The 17,200-nt window shown below is 46.5% G+C and overlaps 1 protein-coding gene across 1 annotated transcript in view; it reads right to left on the reverse strand.

The window, feature by feature from the left end:
* MDGA1 (MAM domain containing glycosylphosphatidylinositol anchor 1) overlaps positions 1-17,200 on the reverse strand; it is a 147,783-nt gene that overhangs the window by 18,505 nt on the left and 112,078 nt on the right. The window contains exons 11-14 of the mRNA XM_063152001.1: positions 16,514-16,691; positions 15,437-15,460; positions 8,000-8,152; positions 6,686-6,820 (exon numbers count right to left, since the gene is read on the reverse strand). Of these exons, the coding sequence (XP_063008071.1) occupies positions 6,686-6,820; positions 8,000-8,152; positions 15,437-15,460; positions 16,514-16,691 (490 nt within the window). The remainder of the gene's footprint in view (positions 1-6,685; positions 6,821-7,999; positions 8,153-15,436; positions 15,461-16,513; positions 16,692-17,200) is intronic.

The raw sequence follows: 17,200 nt of genomic DNA on the forward strand, positions 1-17,200 counted from the left end.
AGGCTGAGAGCACGCACTGTGCTCAGCACTCTCCAACGAGCTGAAACAAAGTCTGCTTCATAGACACTGCCAGGTTTAAAAGAGCACAACAGCCAGACAGGGGACTCTGCCTGTCTCCCTTCTGAGGACAGGCTTTGCAAAGACCTCAGCAAGAAAGGAGGGAGCCTCCTAAATGCCCAAAATACAAAAGATGTGTGTGAAAGGGCTGCTGACAAAAACCCCCTGCAGACATGATGTACTTATGCTGAGGAAAATTTTGCCTGTCTCCTCTCTATCCCTATTAACAATTTCCCTATTTCCCCATCATCACCCTGTCCATGGTGTCTCAGTCCTGGAAGCCAAGCACAGCAGCTGCAGGGCTGCAGGGCTTGGAGCAGATGGGCTGTTTTACTGAAATGCTGAAGCCAGTGAGACAGCAGGAAGGAGCAGCTGAGATCACATTTCTTCCTGCTGAACTGAGGACGCCACTCAAAAGCTGTCTGGTCTCATCCTCTGCCTGACCCAGGGAGATGTGAGAGGATGAATGGTTCAGGCCTTGAAAGTGATTTGCTGCAGGAAGGCTGTTTGTTAGAATAGGCTGCGCTCCCAGCTTTGAGCTCCTTATAGCTGGGATGCATTATAGGATGCATTGTAGCAAGAGACTTTCCCCACTTCATGCCCTGTGGTTTTGCACCACGAAACTCCAAGGCAACTAGCTGAGACAGTGAGACTCCAAACCTGCAACTGCAAACTCCTTCAAGTGTTGGGGTGCCTGTCATCCTTGCAGAGCTCTCTTTGGGAGACAAAGTCACTCCTAGAATTGATGGTGGTGACTGACACTTGTTGAGCACTTCTTTGATTTTCTGGGATGCATTTCCATACATTACAAAATCACGTCTGGCTGAAGTTCAAGTACAGATAAGGATGGATGCACAAGTAGGGTATCATGGTTTGCACTCTGTCCCCATAGCCTTGCTCCTGTCAGAACACCCAGGGGAGTGTCCAGATGTGCACCTGCAATGACCAACAGTGAAATAATTAATGGTCTGTGGAGAGAATAGAAGAGTGAAAAGGGAGTGCTGAAGAAGTAGCCGGATATGCTCTGAGAGCTCCTGTTTCCTCTTCAGAGTGTGTTAAGTTTTGTATATATCAATTTCAGAGTCTGAATAATTGATGCAACACCTGATGTCTCAGGAGATGATCAGGTTGCAGTGTATCCTTACAGCTCCTCAGCTTTGCAGAAGGCTGCTGCTGTGATTGAAGTCTGAATGGAAAGATGCTCTGCTGAATGAAGGGAGGGGGGATCACAGCAAGTGTCCATCAGAGGAATAACTGTCTCCAATCAGGTGATCAGCAGCAAAGAAAATCTGTGGGGATTCAAGGCAGCTACAAATGAATGGGTGCCAGCAATCTGTGCTCCAGCAACCTTCCCAACAAAGTCTGCAGCAGTAAAGTAGTCAGACATTCAACTGGTAAGAGAGAGGAGGGTTTTTGAAGAAAGTAACATTTCAGTGCCTCTCTGTGCTGGGAACTTGATACAGTGATACCCTTTTAAGTGAGGGACAAGGAAAGGTAGGGATCAGTGAACCCACATTCAAGGTACTAAACAGAATGCCTGCATCAACATGAAGACACAATGTTTGTGGAATGAAAATTACATGTAGCCAATCCACATCTCAACACCTTTCCTTCACCTCCATGTCTTCTTCTTTAGATGTTAAACTCTTTGGCTTAGGGATGATCCAATCCTACATATCAAATATTGGTGCTCTTTGTAAGTAAACATCTAATGAAGGTATAGACACATAGTATTTACTGGGCTCCAGCAAAAGTAAGTGAAGAGAATTCTCTGGCCTTGGTTATGCAGGAAGTTTGATTAGATGATGTATCAGTGCTATTGGGTCTTAATAATCTTTAAATCCATGCCTTTAATCCAAAGTTCACAGAATTCTTTAGAGAAACAATGACTTAATCTGTCTTCGCTTCAGAGTCACTGCATTGAACTTACAGAGGCTGAATGACACTTTACAAATACATGGTCTTCTTGCTGGGTATTTACAATCCTTGCTCATGATCATGGTATTTGACTAACCTCCCAAAAAACCCATGCAGATACTACTAAAAGAGACCACAATCCTTCCAAAGTGTCCATACCACAGCCCACAGGAAGGTGCTGGATCTCTTATAGATCATTAGTCAAATAGGAATTTATCAATGGCCAAAACCACATGAGTAAGTGGAAAAAGGATGAGCATTAAAAAAACTGAATGCACTTTTTCATTACAAACTCTTCACTTAACTCTAACTGCAACTTGTTTTCAAGAGCCTAGAGGGAAGTGAATCATACTCATGAGGAAAATCAGCCTCTCCTCAATCAATCCAGTGATGTAATCCCTATTGTGTAGAGTTAATTGTATTGAGATAATGGCATGGATTTAATGAATGACACATTTCTATATAAGGCAAACTTCTATATTTCTATATTTCTATGTAAGGCAAACTTCAAATATCCAAAAGAACACAGCTACCTCCAGAGTGCCACCTGCATTACTGTGCAGTGGCAAGGTGCTGTGTTTATGAACAAAGTTTGGGTAGGAACGAGGGACCTATGGGGGTGAATCTCACAAAAATGATGCCTTTGTGGTTCAAGCTGCTTTTTCAATGACAGAACTGGTACCTCTCAATCTGTGTGACCTGACAGCTCTGGCTAACATGACTTGTCAGAAACAAGCCACATGGCACCCACTGGCTCCTACGTGTGATCATCCACCACGGCCTATTAGACACACTTTGCACTGATTGTCTGATCTGAGCTGAAGAAGTAAAGAAGCAATTCAGTTTGGCAGGCCTTCCAGACCTGTGATTCCTCCTCAGCAGGAGGGCTTCAGTGGTGGCACTGCCTGTGTAAGTGGCCTGCCCACAACACAATTCCCTCTGTGAAACAGCCATGACTTTCTTGAGCTCAGATGCTGCAGCAAGCAATCTGATCAGGTCTCATTGTTTCCAGTGATTCAGAATCAAAATCCTTCTCAATCACTCGCCAGCACTGTTCCTCATGGGATCTTAGAATAGAGTAGAAGAGAAAAAAAAGAAAAGGGAAATGAAAAGAAAGAAAAATTGAAAAGGACCTACAACCACCTGACCACTTGGATCACCTCTCCAGGAAGCCCATTACAGTGTCTCACGACCCTTTCAAAAAATAAATTTGATCCTCCCCTGATGCAGCTTTGAACCATTCCCATGCATCCTGTCATGGCATTCATAGATTGGCCCTTTTCACCCCCTTTCCTTCCTCAAGAAGCTGTAGAAAGCAATGAGAACTTTATAATTTTATTGGAAGCTTCCCATCCAGATTATACACAGACCAGACTTAGCTGGGGTGGTTAGGTAAGGTCTGTGTCAGCACTGGAACAATCACACCCTTAACTCTCCATTCAGTGGCTGAAATTTCCACGTCTCTCTCAGCAGCCTTCACACTGTGAGCTGACCATGAAGACACCTCTTGCTTGCAGCAGCATCCATCAGTGAGCAGGAGGCTGCACAGATCATAACCTGGCTACCACTGAGTTAGGAGGCATGAAAGAAAGGTGGCAGGAGACTGTGGTGGAACTAGTCTGTCAGGAAAACTGTCCTATTAAAGCATCCCCCTCTGAGGCAGCCCCCGGGAAGGGAGGAAGAGGAGTCTGATGGCTGAAGCAAGGACTTGAGGATTTGCTCCCAGCCAACCTGACAAACAGGATTTTTGAACTTGGCAAATACTTGCTAGCCGCCATGGCTAGTTTCCTCCCCTGAAGAAAGCAAGCAATTCCTCAGGAACACAGAACATTCTGAGTGGGAAGAGACCCACAAAGATCATTAAGCCCAACTCCTAAGTGAATGGCCCACACAGGGATTGATGCCACGACTATGGCATCATTAGCACCAGGCTCCAACCAACTGAGCCTCATTTGACATTTCCACACCAGCTGCAAGTAAGACACTCTTGCTCTTGAATGCCTGGTGGAAATGGGATTTCTTTTCTTCTCCTCTCCCTGATTTTTGTTTTGGGGCTGGCAGGATCATGGGGCAATGTGAATGCTTGCTACAGAGGAGGCCAGAGGAAGAAAAACAGATGACCAAATAACTTCAGAAGAACGGGGACTGCCTCCAGGGAGCTCCCCTTCATCCTGCTCTCTCATCAGCTGAGAGATATTCAACAGCATCCTACTCTGCTAGTCACTGAATATTTTATATCATGGCTACAACTGGTGCATTTGTATTCTGTTTCTCTCTTTCGTCATATCTATTATAAACGAGTAGTGTCTGGGAACTCTCCCAGGGAAGATTTGCCTGGATGGCTACGGATATTTTATAGTCAAATTGTGAGAGTAAAGCAGCTTTCAAGTTCTGTAGTGGGGGGAAAAAAAGGTAATAAAAGAGTTATTAAAAAAATAAATAAATGTCGAGATTTTATACGGCTACTTTTTGTAGCGACAGAGCTTCAGTTTGCTCCACGATGGAGCTGGAGCTGCTGGAAGAGGCTTGGGATGGGAGACACCCTCTTGCTGGCATTTTCTGCTGACAGGAGCAATCTGATACAGTCTTGCTGGCACCTGGCTTGGCAGGACTGTGCTGGCACTAGTGAGGCAGGGGCTGTGGCTGTGACTGCACAAGGGACAGCCGGGTCTATGGGAAGCAAGACATGGCTCAGGACTGCAGCAACCCCACCTGTGCCTTCACATTGCTGCACATGTGAGATGGATGGGAGGGCAGGGTCTGTCTCCTCCTTTCCCCCTCCTAGGACAGGGGAGGTCCTACTGAGTCCTATACCCCCCTCTAACCCAGGGCTGAAGAAGAAGAGCTGAATAAACTTGTTTTGCCCTAAGAGTTCTCTCAGCCAATAAGGCATCAGCCAATAAGGGCATCAAGCCTGGTATCAAGGCACTGAGTTTCAACTGGCAGGCAGATAGATGGTGGGTTTGCTGGACCGAGTCATATATTTCACAGAGAAGAAGAACTTTTTTCTCATTTCATTCTCTTTCAATCTCTGTCTAATCAGTCTGATTTTAAAATTTGCTCTCAGCTCAGCAGCACCCACCATGGAAATCATATGGCATTAAGGAGTCTATCCACCTCACAGAAATTTATCAGCCTTTGTACAACAAGAGGAAAAATGGGGATCAAACAGGGCCTATATCATTGGGTATGAAGGGAAAAACCAAAAGATATAAAAGGTGTCTGAAGCTGAGGAAGAGAAAATGGCACTTAGAGGCTTTCTTAGGTCTCAGGAGTCACCATCACTTTTGGGTAATTTGTGGGTAGAGCAAATTAGTAAGGAGTTAAAATGATAAAAGAAAAAAACAAACCCTGTAATGAATTGATTCTCTGGCATGTCCAGTCCACCCCATCTCCAGACAGACCACCACAAAAGAACTGTTAAATCGAGCTCTTTTCAAAAATCAAGAAAATGTTGATGACCTTTTACTTCACCTGTGAAATGAACATGGAAATCTGACACAAGAAAAAAAGCAAGAGAGGCCTCCTCTCCCCACATCATTTTTTTTGCCAATCTCCCACCAGTCTGGGCCACTCTTCATCAAAGAATGAGACCCCTTTCCCAGGCTCCAGGAGAAGACAAGCAGGAATTAGGCAGCAGAGCTGACTTACCATAAGGTCCAGCTGCAGGGAACACTTGAGTTTGCCAGCTAGCATTAGCAGCTGGACTCTGTCAGCCAAGCAGGACCAGCAGCTCCAGGAAAATCTGGTGTGAGCCAACACTGACAGTGCTCTGCCTGAGCAAGCTGCCACTGATGGCATGACTACAACATGGAGCAGCCTGTCTCCAGGGGGAATCCAGGTGTGTGAAAACACCTCTGACCTAGCCCAATTCCAAGTGCAGAGAGCAGACATGAGCCCTCAAAACACAGACACAGATGGAGACCTGCTCAGTGAACTGCAGCCCAGCTCCTAGCCCCGACACTCATGGTGTCAGGGTTTCAGCCTTGCCCAGATTTTGCAGTTTAACCTCCCAGCCGTGCCACATGCGCACAGAGATGTGGCCAGACTCAGCAGCATGTTCCCTCCCAAAGACATCTGCAGTGCTGAGCAGAGAGAGGTTAATTAACCCCGCTTATTGAAGGGTGGACACATTCCTGCATGGGCCCTGATTTTGCAGTCAGGCTCTAGTCCAGCAGGTGATTAATAACCCTGTGTGCTGTGCGAAGAGTGCATCTATTATTCAAATTAATGAAATTATAATCAAGAGGTGACGAATTAGCAGTTACTCCTTGACTGGATATGGAAACTCATTAGTGTGCCAGGCGTTTCTGTGGTGCTCGCTGCACTTGAGGCCTGCAGGAGCCAGGCAGAGCAGGCAGCCCCTGACCCGGCTGGGGGAACACACATCCTGCACACCCCGGGGTAGCTGTGGCCACCCCAGAGCTCTCTGGTTCACAAAGCCCCTTCACCCTCTTCTCCTGTCCAATGGACAGACTGACTATAAGGTGCTGCCCCAAGGACAGGCTGTGACAGCCTCACAGCCCTGACACTGCTGGGCTATGGGACAATATCTGGGCGCAGCAGCCCACCCTGCTGCTTGGAGCACTGGAGTAGGACTCCCACCCTCTGGAATTGCTAGTCACAGGCACAGCTGCTGGAGCAAGAGGCTGGAGATGTTCCCCAAGAGCCCACATGAGGCTCAGCTGACCCTTGCCCAGAGGGGACTCACCAATGTGCTTCCCGTACATGTGGTAGTAGAAGGAGACGCAGTAATACTTGGCAGTGATGTTGTACAGGGGGCTGATGAGCCGGGCTTTGTCTCCTGTCACCCGGGGCCGGGACGCCTCGATGAACATGTAATAACCTGCAGAACGAGAGGGAAAGGTGGGCAAAGGCAGCAGGCACTGGGTGTCCCTTCCTCCAAATGATGGGATGCCAATGTGGCTGGGAGACCACCCCTCCTCTGGGAGACACGGCCTTGCTGTGCCCACCTGCTCTGCACCCACTGTGGTCCCAGCCAGGGACACTTGCAGGATACTCCCAGTGCCTCCCTGCCCTGACAGTATTTAGGGAAGCATGGGAGAGACAGGCATCTGCAGAGCTGCTGTGGGCACATGTAGCAGGTGAACCACTGCACATCTGTCTGGGTGGACAAAGAGCCCCAGAGCTGGCTGCACTGTGCAAGGAGAACACCAGGAAGAGAAACCATTCCAGACTAATTTCTCTGCCTCAAGTAGAGGGAGAGAGGGTTTGGTACGTCTAGCCTGAACAATATTGTTGTCTAAAGAGAACAATACCAAAGCAATTGTTAACAGCCCAGGGAGGAAGAGATTAGCCATTTAATTTGTTAACAGCATTTTCAATGCTCAGTCAGGTTGGGTGTACTGAACACTAATGGGAGAAACCATTTCCTTAGCAGGCCATTGGATGTTTCCCATTTTTTTCTGAGTTCAAAGACAGGTGTTTGCATACAAATTTACTTTTCTTATTACAGAAAGAGGGACGTAGTATCCACTTAACGGGGGAGCATATGCTCCACACACAGCTAAGGTGAGCAATACATAACACCAGTCTCCTCCAGCTATAGGTGAAGCTTCCTCCTGCCCCATAGGCAGCTCCTGTCTGGGCTCTCAATGCTTCTGTACTTGGTACTAAGGAGATCTGTTTGCATCCCTGAAAATTTCTTCAAGGAAACAGCTCGCTAAAACCTACAGGGCCATTTCTAGGTGTTAGAGATATTGTCCTAGTTGTTTATCGATGTTTTTCTTCAAAACAAGCATCAAACAGTGCAAGAGCATTAGGCATCAGGCAATTAGCTGACAACAAGAACTAATGCTCACCCTATTCCCTTCAACAAAGTTGTGGGTGTTTTAATTGGGTGTTTAATTCCAATCAGCAACATGCAAATTAACTGCCTGCTCCCTGCACCCCATGTGAAGCAGAAAGCAGATCAGCTTTCTCCCAGAGCTGGGAGGCTCCTGACAGGAGATGGTGTGCCCCTCCCCTCCCTGCCAAGCCGAAGGAAGCCCAGCCGTGTGCCGACCCTCGGGCGTGCCGCTGATGTCCGTGGGGGGCCCCGTGTTGACGGTGCGCTTGGGGTTCTGCGTCAGCGCGTTCTGCCGCGTCCAGTCAAAGTTGTCCATCTTGTCCTGCACGAAGCCGCAGATCTTCTCGTCCTCAAAGCGGCAGGTGTTATCTGCGGGGATGGGAAGGGAAGGGCTGCTCAGCTGCTGCTTTTCCAACACCCTCCCCAGGCTGCCTGGGTGCTCACAGCAGCGCTGTGCCGCCACTGAGGCTCTGTGTCAAGCCAGGGCAGATGGGCAGCCCCTGGCCTCAAGAGGAGGCTGAAAAGGAAGGCATCATAGAAATCATAGAAATCACAGAATGGGTTGAGTTGGAAGCAGCCTCAAAGTCCATTCAGTTCCCAACCCATTGCCATGGGCAGGGATGCCGTTCACTAGATCAGGTTGCCCAGGGCCCCATTCAACCTGACCTAGAACACTTCTACAGATGGGGCACCCATAACATCTCTGGGCAGCCTGTTCCAGTGCCTCATCATTCTCTAAGTAAGGAATTTACTTTTAAAATCTAATCTAAATGTCCCCTCTTTTATTTAAAAATGTTCCCCCTTTTCCTATCACTGCCCATAATACACCAGTGATCAGTGTTACTACAGAAGTGTTAATCCAGCCTGATAAATGTGATGGTCTGACAAAATGGAAAAAAGCTGTTATGGCTAAAGAGATTCTCTGAGAGATCCGAAGGGGCAAATGTAGAGGAAGGTAAAAAGATCACCAAAGGCAAACTGGCTACAAGGGCTTTTATATCAGAACAACTTGATGGTAGAATAATTTCCCCAGGAGAGAAGAAAAAGTAGCAGCAGATGACCTCCCTTCAGGCTATATATTTAACTAAACTATGACACACATGAAAAAAAATCAGCTGTTGAGAAGAGGTCAGCTCAGCATGACAAACGTGTCATTTAGCCGGAGTACATCTAATTTATACCAGCTAAAAAGCACATTTGATTTTGCAGCTTATGCTGGTTCCTCTAACAAAATAAAACACGTAGGTAAAAGATTTTTATGTAGGATCAACCATATGTGCAATAGGGCTCACTTTTATTGCTGCCACAAGACTTTTACACCCTACAGCAATATTGTAAGACAGATGAAAAATCTCGTGCATGGACATAACCCAATATGGACTGGCAGAGATTGGAATGAATTGGACATGACCAGGCTGAAGATTGTAACCTTTGTGTTAAAAAGGTAGTTTTGTGTCACAAATGCAAAGGTCAAGAACCTGCTTTACACTGCTGACACAATAGGAGAGGGATGGATAAAACAGGCAAAAAAAAAAAAAAAAAAGAGAAAACAGGTCCAAGAACCAATGTGAAAACTGCTGTGTGTTTTGAAAAGGCAGAAACCAAAGCTGCAGAATGAACTGGAAGTGGGATCTTGGACCTTGTGAGTGATGTAGATACAGCAATCACAGATATTTTTAATTGCTGCTTTTAAGTAAGAGCAAGGAGGTGTGCTATGAAACTGAAAGATAAAGCCATGAAAGAACACATACACAAAGGAAAACAAAGCTCTCCATGAGGGCTTGGAATGTGCTAGGAACCACATTCATGGCATGCTGGTGCAAGACTCAACTTCTGGGGGTTTACCTCCCGCTATTATTTATCATGCCTAGATGAAGAGAAGCCCAAATGCCTCTGGGGGCTCCTTCATTCTTGTATCTTCAGTGATGCCTTGCTCTGGTTCCTGGGCAGGAGGCTTTTTCTCCTAGCATGCATGGCTCTGGCAGGACATGTAGGACAGAGCAGGGTCCTTAACCTATGGGCTGAGTGCCAAGGATGGAACACACAAGGGAAGTTTTCTGCAATGCCAGGGCCAAAAACTCCAGAATCAGCACAATGTGATGGCAGGAGCTTCACACATCTACCATACACAACAAAATCTGTTCTCTTGTACCAGAGAAGAGACTACTCATGAAATGAACAGAATCTTGACTCTGAGATGCTGCACCTTCTGGTGGCTAGGATCCTCCCCATCCCCTCCCATTTGGAAATGAAAATGACTGTAATCCAAATGGACATCAAAGGTCTGCACACCCCTGTGGTAGGGAACTGGGTACCCCTTCCTGCCCGTCTCTTTCCAGCGTCCCATCCAAGCAGTGAGAAAAGAGGATGCAGCCCTCTGAGGTGACCTGCAGAAATGTCTTTGCCAGCACAGGCTGGACAATGTGAGGCAAGCCAAGGGGCTGTTTCACAGACCAGGGCAGCTGGGTTTTCAGTAAACTCAGCAGGAAACGCTGCATGCCCACTCCCCTGGGCTGAGCACAGCCATCGGGAGCTTGTCTGGGCTGGCCACTTAACTGCTGATTAACCCTGGCTAAGTGCTTTCCATTCAATCTGCTCATTTCTAATTAGCATCCAAATCCAAATTAGCCACTGCTCTGCAGTGCCTAACACAGGGGGCCGAATGGCATCTGGAGCTGGAGGAGAGGGAGCAGAGGACAGGGCAGATGCTTGCTGGGTCTGAGACAGGCTAACTATGTGGGGGCCTCCTGTATTCCCAGAACAAAGAGATGGAAGGAGAAAAGAGTCAGAAGGCAGCTCCTAGGGGTCTTCCTCAGCTGTTTTGGCTGAGACGCTGGAGCCCACAAGCTTGCTGATGTGGCTGGGTGGTGTAATACCCTCGGTTTCTCTCCACTGCACCAAAAACATCTGCATGACTCCAGCTCCTGGGTTGCCAGCTGCAGTTACAAGAGACACATTTTCTCTCAGAATGGCATTATCTCACACAGCAGGATCCACAATGACTGTCCTTTTGCAAAAGCTCCAGGGCGGTTTGCACCTCTGACCCTGCTGAGAACACAGACTTCCAAAGAAAGATGACATCGTTCTCCAACACAGAATTACCTTAACAGGGAATATCAGGTGGAAAGCAGAGTTGGAAGCTGTAACACAGAGGTCAGCCAGGCAACAGATTGAGAGGGAACAAACCACAAATGAGGAGGCACAGAAATCAAAGGAAAGGCAGATTAAGGAGAAAGCACAAGCTCAGGTGGGTATCAGAGAGAGTTGTGCAAGACAAGAGGACCTGAGGACAGCATTCCAATCTTAGCCCCAAGGCCTGGTTGTGCCAGCCTGTGGACTGTGGTGGACTCCTGTGCCTTCATTTTTAAGAAGCCACACACGTGGGATGAGACTGCTCAGAGAAGTTATAGACTCAAAAGTCTATAGACAGCTCTTTTAACATCCAAATAGAGCCCTGAGTGCATTTTATCTTCTCATTCCAATGCAGCTTCTTCCAGAATGCAATGCTCCTAGCAGAGCACACAAAATAGAGAAGAGTCCTGTGCACCACAGATCAAGCAATGCTTAATCAACATGATCCATCTAATGTGCAACACCACTTGCTGTGCAAGAGTTTGAACCTCCAGCACATCGCCTCTGCTTAGCTTGGGAGCTAAGGCACTTTGAACAACCAATGAACAAGGCTTCTTAATTTCTCTGTGGCATAGTAATGCCTCTTTCTATGTAACTTCTGCATTACATGGGGGAAATAGATGCACAAAGTATAGGGAGACACATTTAAGGTCACAGCAGGCAGTGCCTAAGCTGGAAACAGAATCCAAGTGCTTTGACTCCTGGTCCTTTGGTATAAAACAAGTCACAGGAAAGCAAAGCTCTGTGGTTTCTCTGAGCTACAATGGAAGTGCCATGAATAACTAGGAAGTGTTCAGTGTGGTTTGGGACACTGCCAGCATGTCACCTCTTGGTGGTTATCAACAAGGTTCACCAGGACAAACCTGGCAGATCCAGCCAAGAAAAAAATCTTTATATCACTTGCTGTACCTCAGAGACCACAGAGGTGATCTGACTTTTGACCTTGACTGTGTGATGCAAGACTTCTTGAAGACTTTTGCCATTTGCCAGGGATCCTGATTCATCCTCAAGGAGTAAATGAAGCTTCCTGTTTAAAATTTAAGCAGTGGATTTAAATACTGAACACAAAAGTTGCTATCTGGATTGTAACAACTAAGGTGGAGGTGGCAGGGGAGCTGGCTCCTCAAAATCTGGATTTAGTGCTGTCTTCACCACACAGATTTCCTTGGCAGGCTTTGCAGTGGTGGCAGCTCAGAGTGCAGAGATGTTTGCTCTCAGTTACAGACACATCCATGCATTCCCAGGGGAGAGACCCTCTGCTGTGGCTATTAGCATTTCTTGTTGCTTTGCCTTCTTGAGAAACATAATGGAGGTTTTCCTTTCAAGTCCTTAGGGGAAAGCCATCCCTGATTCTGAAATTCTGGCTGCCACACGAATGCAAAAAATAATACTCCTATTCTAGCAGCAGACTATGGGTGAATAGCAGTTGGAGTGCACTTGAATAAAATTGCCTTCATCATTTAGCTGTGGTTTGACAACTGGCACTGGCCTGGAGCATAAAGGACCATGCTCTGAGCCCCAGCTCTGTTGCAGACCTGCTGTGTGACCCACAGGCTATCATTTTTTGGACATCAGTTTCCCCATCTAGAAATTGAAGACAATGAGAACTATATTGAAACCTCAACGTATGTAATGATCTAAGAAAGAATATTTAACAGTCTCTCCCATTGCAATTTTCTAGGGATTCTATAACCAATAATGGGAGAAAGCTTCACTATGCTGTAACTGGTTAAGTCATCCTATTTGCCACCACCAAGACACAAGGAACTGTCACCTCTTTAAACCTTTGTATTACAAAACATTCTTGAAGAATGGGCACAAACTTGAGTAATCCAACTCTGAACACAGGCTGACATCTCATTCCCACATGTTCTCACCTGAACAAACTTGGATTCCTCTGGACTCTGAGCATTACCAGAGACCAGACATCAGCAATAGATGGCAAGCAACAAGCCAGGCTAATCTGCAACAGCCAATATCTGCCACGGATCACCACCCACTGTACCTGCCCATGGTCCCAAAATCATGGGTTTAGCACCACACACAGCCAGACTGCAGGTATGTGAGAAACAGTGTTGCTGCTCTGAAAGGGCAAGACAGGCTGGCCAACCAAATATTAAACCAGCAATCCCATATATTTCTTAATGACATCATCACCAAGGTTATAAGGTTGCATCTGACAAAACAAGGGAAACCAAAACACTCCAGGGAGGAGGAGCTGGAATGGCTCTCCAAAGCTGGAATGGCACTCCAAAGAAAGCAAACGTTATATCCAAAAAAATTACAGAGGAGGTAAGGACAGAGCAGATTCCCCAGCACTGGAATGTGGTCATAACATTAAACCAATCATTTATTCTAAGATAACCTTAAGGTAATATCTTAGAATTCCGATAATTCTTAGGCAGTTTTTAAAACACAAATTCTGCTTTTTAGAACCAGATTTACTGATTTTTAAGAGCCAGTCTTACTGGTAACCTCTAAATATTTGAAATTCCCAATGTCTTTTGTTCACTTCCTCTGTTCTTCCTTTGCTTTTCCTTTCTAACCTAATACCGGGCTCTGTAGCCATGCCACATGCATGCCTGCCCCAATGTTATTAACATCTTATTAGGCTGAGAGAGAAAATGCATGAAGAAGTAATTGTATTAAGTGACTCTCAGAGTTTGTAAATTAATCACCATTGTGCATGCCCTTGGATCAGGCTGCCAGAGGCATTAATCATCTAATCTTTGCCTTTCACTCCAGAGCTTTCAATGTTTGCTCCCAGAATTTGGCTCAGCAGCCTACTGTGAACTTTTCCCTGGGGGTGACCGTAGCAGGGGAAGTATGAAAAGAAGAGGTAGCAGGAGGGATTTCCATGTTTTTGGGATGAAGAGTTGGGGAACTCAGCTGTGGTCCAAAGAAAGAGCAAAAAGCTTTTGAGCTTATGTTTCACTGGCAGCAGGTCTGAAAGGAAAGGGCATATCTGAGAGCAAGGTCTGATTTTAGGCAGTCAGTCTCGAGATGTGAACACACAGGCAAGAAGTGGCCCAGAGGTCCCAAGAGCCACCAGCGGCTGGGCAATCTACATCAAGAAGAAATCCTAACTGTTGGGTTTACTGCATGAAAAACATGAGTGGCTGAGTTGTGTTCCACCACAGGCAAATCTCCTGCAGCTGTTCTGGACTCAGTAAGGCTGCCAAAGATACCCCAGGCAGGCAATCTGAAGGCTCAATTTACAAAGACCCCAAGAGACTGACACAATTAGGACTGAAGTTGCTCTGGGTTTCCCAGTGATTTATGCAGTGTAAAAGCAAGTGGCAAAAGGCCAGACTTTGTCACTTCCACCTGTGGGCTGGGATACTTACCTCCTCCTGCAAGTACTGAGAGAAACATTCTAGAGTAGGTCCCTGGCAATATGCTCTGTGTATCCCAGTGAGTCTTCTATGGAGAATATTGAAAGTAAATCAGGAAGTGAGGAAAAGAAAACAAATGGAATCAGGAATTAGAGGCACAAAATCCCTCTGACTCTGTAAGAAACTCCAGCTCTCAGGCAGAGTATGGTTCATCAAACCATCCTCAGAGTGTGAACGTGCAAGAATTAACTCTTTGTGGCTGCCTTAACAAGAGAACTCCCTATTCTGCCATCACTAATCCTGGCTTCTCCTCTCTCCTGGTACCCTGCAGTGCAGCAACAGCACTTACCTACACCCAGAGTAATACATAAAACCACTGAATACTGACTCAGCAGCTGGAAATTGAGGAACAGCCCATGCTCTCCATGGAGCACTAGCAAGTAGTCTGCCCATCTCTGCCCAAGAGCTTTGCCTGGGCTTACATTCTATAATCAAAGTGAAGACTTTGGGGGTCTTAGAGCAAGGTAGAATTCCTTTTTTATGCTCAATGGGCACTGTCATCTTGGTGTTAAAGAACATCGTTCTTAGACATTGTGTATTCAGCTTTTAAAATCAATGGGAACCCTGGATGCTCAATAGAGAGGGACCTGCATCTTGCCAGGAATAACCAGAAGGTAAAAAAGCAAGTTAACAGTGATGACAATGACGGGGAGGAAGAAAGGGACTGTTTTCAAAGAGTTTGTAAGAACAGATATCTGAGTTGGAGACTGCTCCATACAAGCCTGCAGAGATACCAAGTGGTATCATTCCTGGTCAGAAGAGGATAGGGAATACTCCTAAACACACATATTTTGGGGAACATTTGGTAACCTGCTTACTGGAAGTAGATTGCTTGTGCTGGGGCATGGGAGTGGGTGTTCAAGATCACAGTCTGCCCCATCACAAAGACATCAGGTGTGAGTGAGAGGCATATCCCTAGCATAAATCTCCTGGCAATAACTCAAGGTACAACAAATGGCAATATTTACTGGAAGCTTCAGTGTATACAATTTCATGCTCTTTTGGGGAAAAAAAGATTTGACAAAGTCAGCTGTGTATTCCAGCTGCTTGTCTTGCCTGATCTGCTGGAGCACTTGACTAAAGTACATTACATTCAAAGCATCAACACAAAGGTCTTGTTGCTTACCTGTAGGATTGGGATAGTTGATTGCTGGAAAAAGAAATAGAAAAACAAGTCAAAACAAAAGCACAGATCATAATCAAAGTCTGAAAATAAAATAAACACATCAAGAAAGGTCACAAATACACAAGTCTCGTGGCAGCATCCCTGTGAGAAAGCAATGCCTGGTGCCTGTTTTGGTGATGGAAAAAGATGTGGACGCTCTGATTCAAGCAGCAAGAGACCTTGAGACAATCCCACCAAAGGGGTGATCTTGGGATCATAGGAAAACCCTTCTGCAACCCAAACAGTTTCCTTCTGAAGCACCCAGTGGGATAGCACCCACTTAGATACCAAAGCTTGGTATCTAAGGGGGACATCAAAGTTGTTTGATGCACTGTGGAAGAGTGACAGGACAGGTATGCTGGGGACACCGGACATGCTGTCAGTCCATGGGACAGGAGGGATGTGTGAAATCAAGCAAACATAACAGGAGAAGGATCTGTACTTTCTGCTGAAATAGAGGGTTCAAACTCCTGTTGGAGAGTAGGAGTCATAGAGTTGTGGGAATAGAGAGAGTTGTGAGCAGTTGGGATGATGGGAAGAGAAGTATGGTCAATGCATACCAATGAGATAATCTGGGATTCAAGGTACTAGACAGAGCTACAGCTTTAGGAGTGACTAGTTAGGATAGGAATCATACATTCAGCTCTGGAAATAACAACTCTTCTGAAATTCTCTTAGTTTTATGGGAGTGTGGCTAACACGCAGCATCCAGTGGCTATCTTGTATTATAAGCCACTGTACCACAGGGAGCTGCAGCATGGCCTGACTGGGGTTTTGGGCATTTCCTGCCCACAGGGTGCAGAGTGCGAGTCAGAGCTGCTGAGTGAAGGATGAGTGGAGACTGACCTTCAGAGATCTCTAGTGCTCTGCATTGATGGCAGCATCCAAAATACAGTGGAATGCGATCGCTCTGTGCCATCAGAACTCCTCAGAGCACAAAGCCCCACCCAAGGGTGACAGAAGAGCACCTCTCTGCATGCCCACATCCCCTGAGGCTGGGCCTGCCCTCGTAGGCAGGACAGAGGAGGAGACACCTACGTTCCATGTACCGGATGATGCGGGCGGCCATGTCTCCAGCCCCAAAGCTGGTGATGGGCGTCAGGCGAACTTCATAGCTCTGAGGCACTTTCAGGTTGGGCAAGATGTGCTCCAGCAGCAGGCCTTTCTCCATTTTCTTCACAGGAATGAAGGTCTGGATGGTGTTTCTCTGAGACAGCTGCACAGAAAAAGAACCCATAGTGTTATGAAAATCCTGAAACTGAAAACCTGAGCAATCGTATCCATCATCTAACACCCTATTCCTCCTCTTTCTACACAGATATATACCCAGTTGTTCCATGAGATCTTCATGCAGTATTGGTTTGAAAATTGCCATCCCTGGTACAGAACAGAGATCAGGAGCCTGAGTTCTCCCTGAAGGGAAGCCTTGGTGTCCTCCAAGGGAGGGACTGTAGGGACAATTTGAACTACGGGTCCTGAACCAACTTTGTGTCAGAAGCAATGGTTTCAGGAGGGAGAAAATGAACCCAATTCACCCCTGTTAGTGCACTCAGGTTCTGTGCAAACACAGCATGGCATTGCACCAAGATACCCTTCAGTTCACAATCACTGCTGCAGAATTCATTCATTTGCTGCCTGGGCCATGTGGCACTTCATTTGGTGTCTCACTGCTGCCAAGCAATCTACTACCACACTGCCTCAGAAACCTTCCACAGGGTCCATCCT

Source organism: Melospiza melodia, chromosome 3 (genome assembly GCF_035770615.1).
Source record: "Melospiza melodia melodia isolate bMelMel2 chromosome 3, bMelMel2.pri, whole genome shotgun sequence".
In the NCBI taxonomy this organism is placed as follows: Eukaryota; Metazoa; Chordata; class Aves; order Passeriformes; family Passerellidae; genus Melospiza; species Melospiza melodia.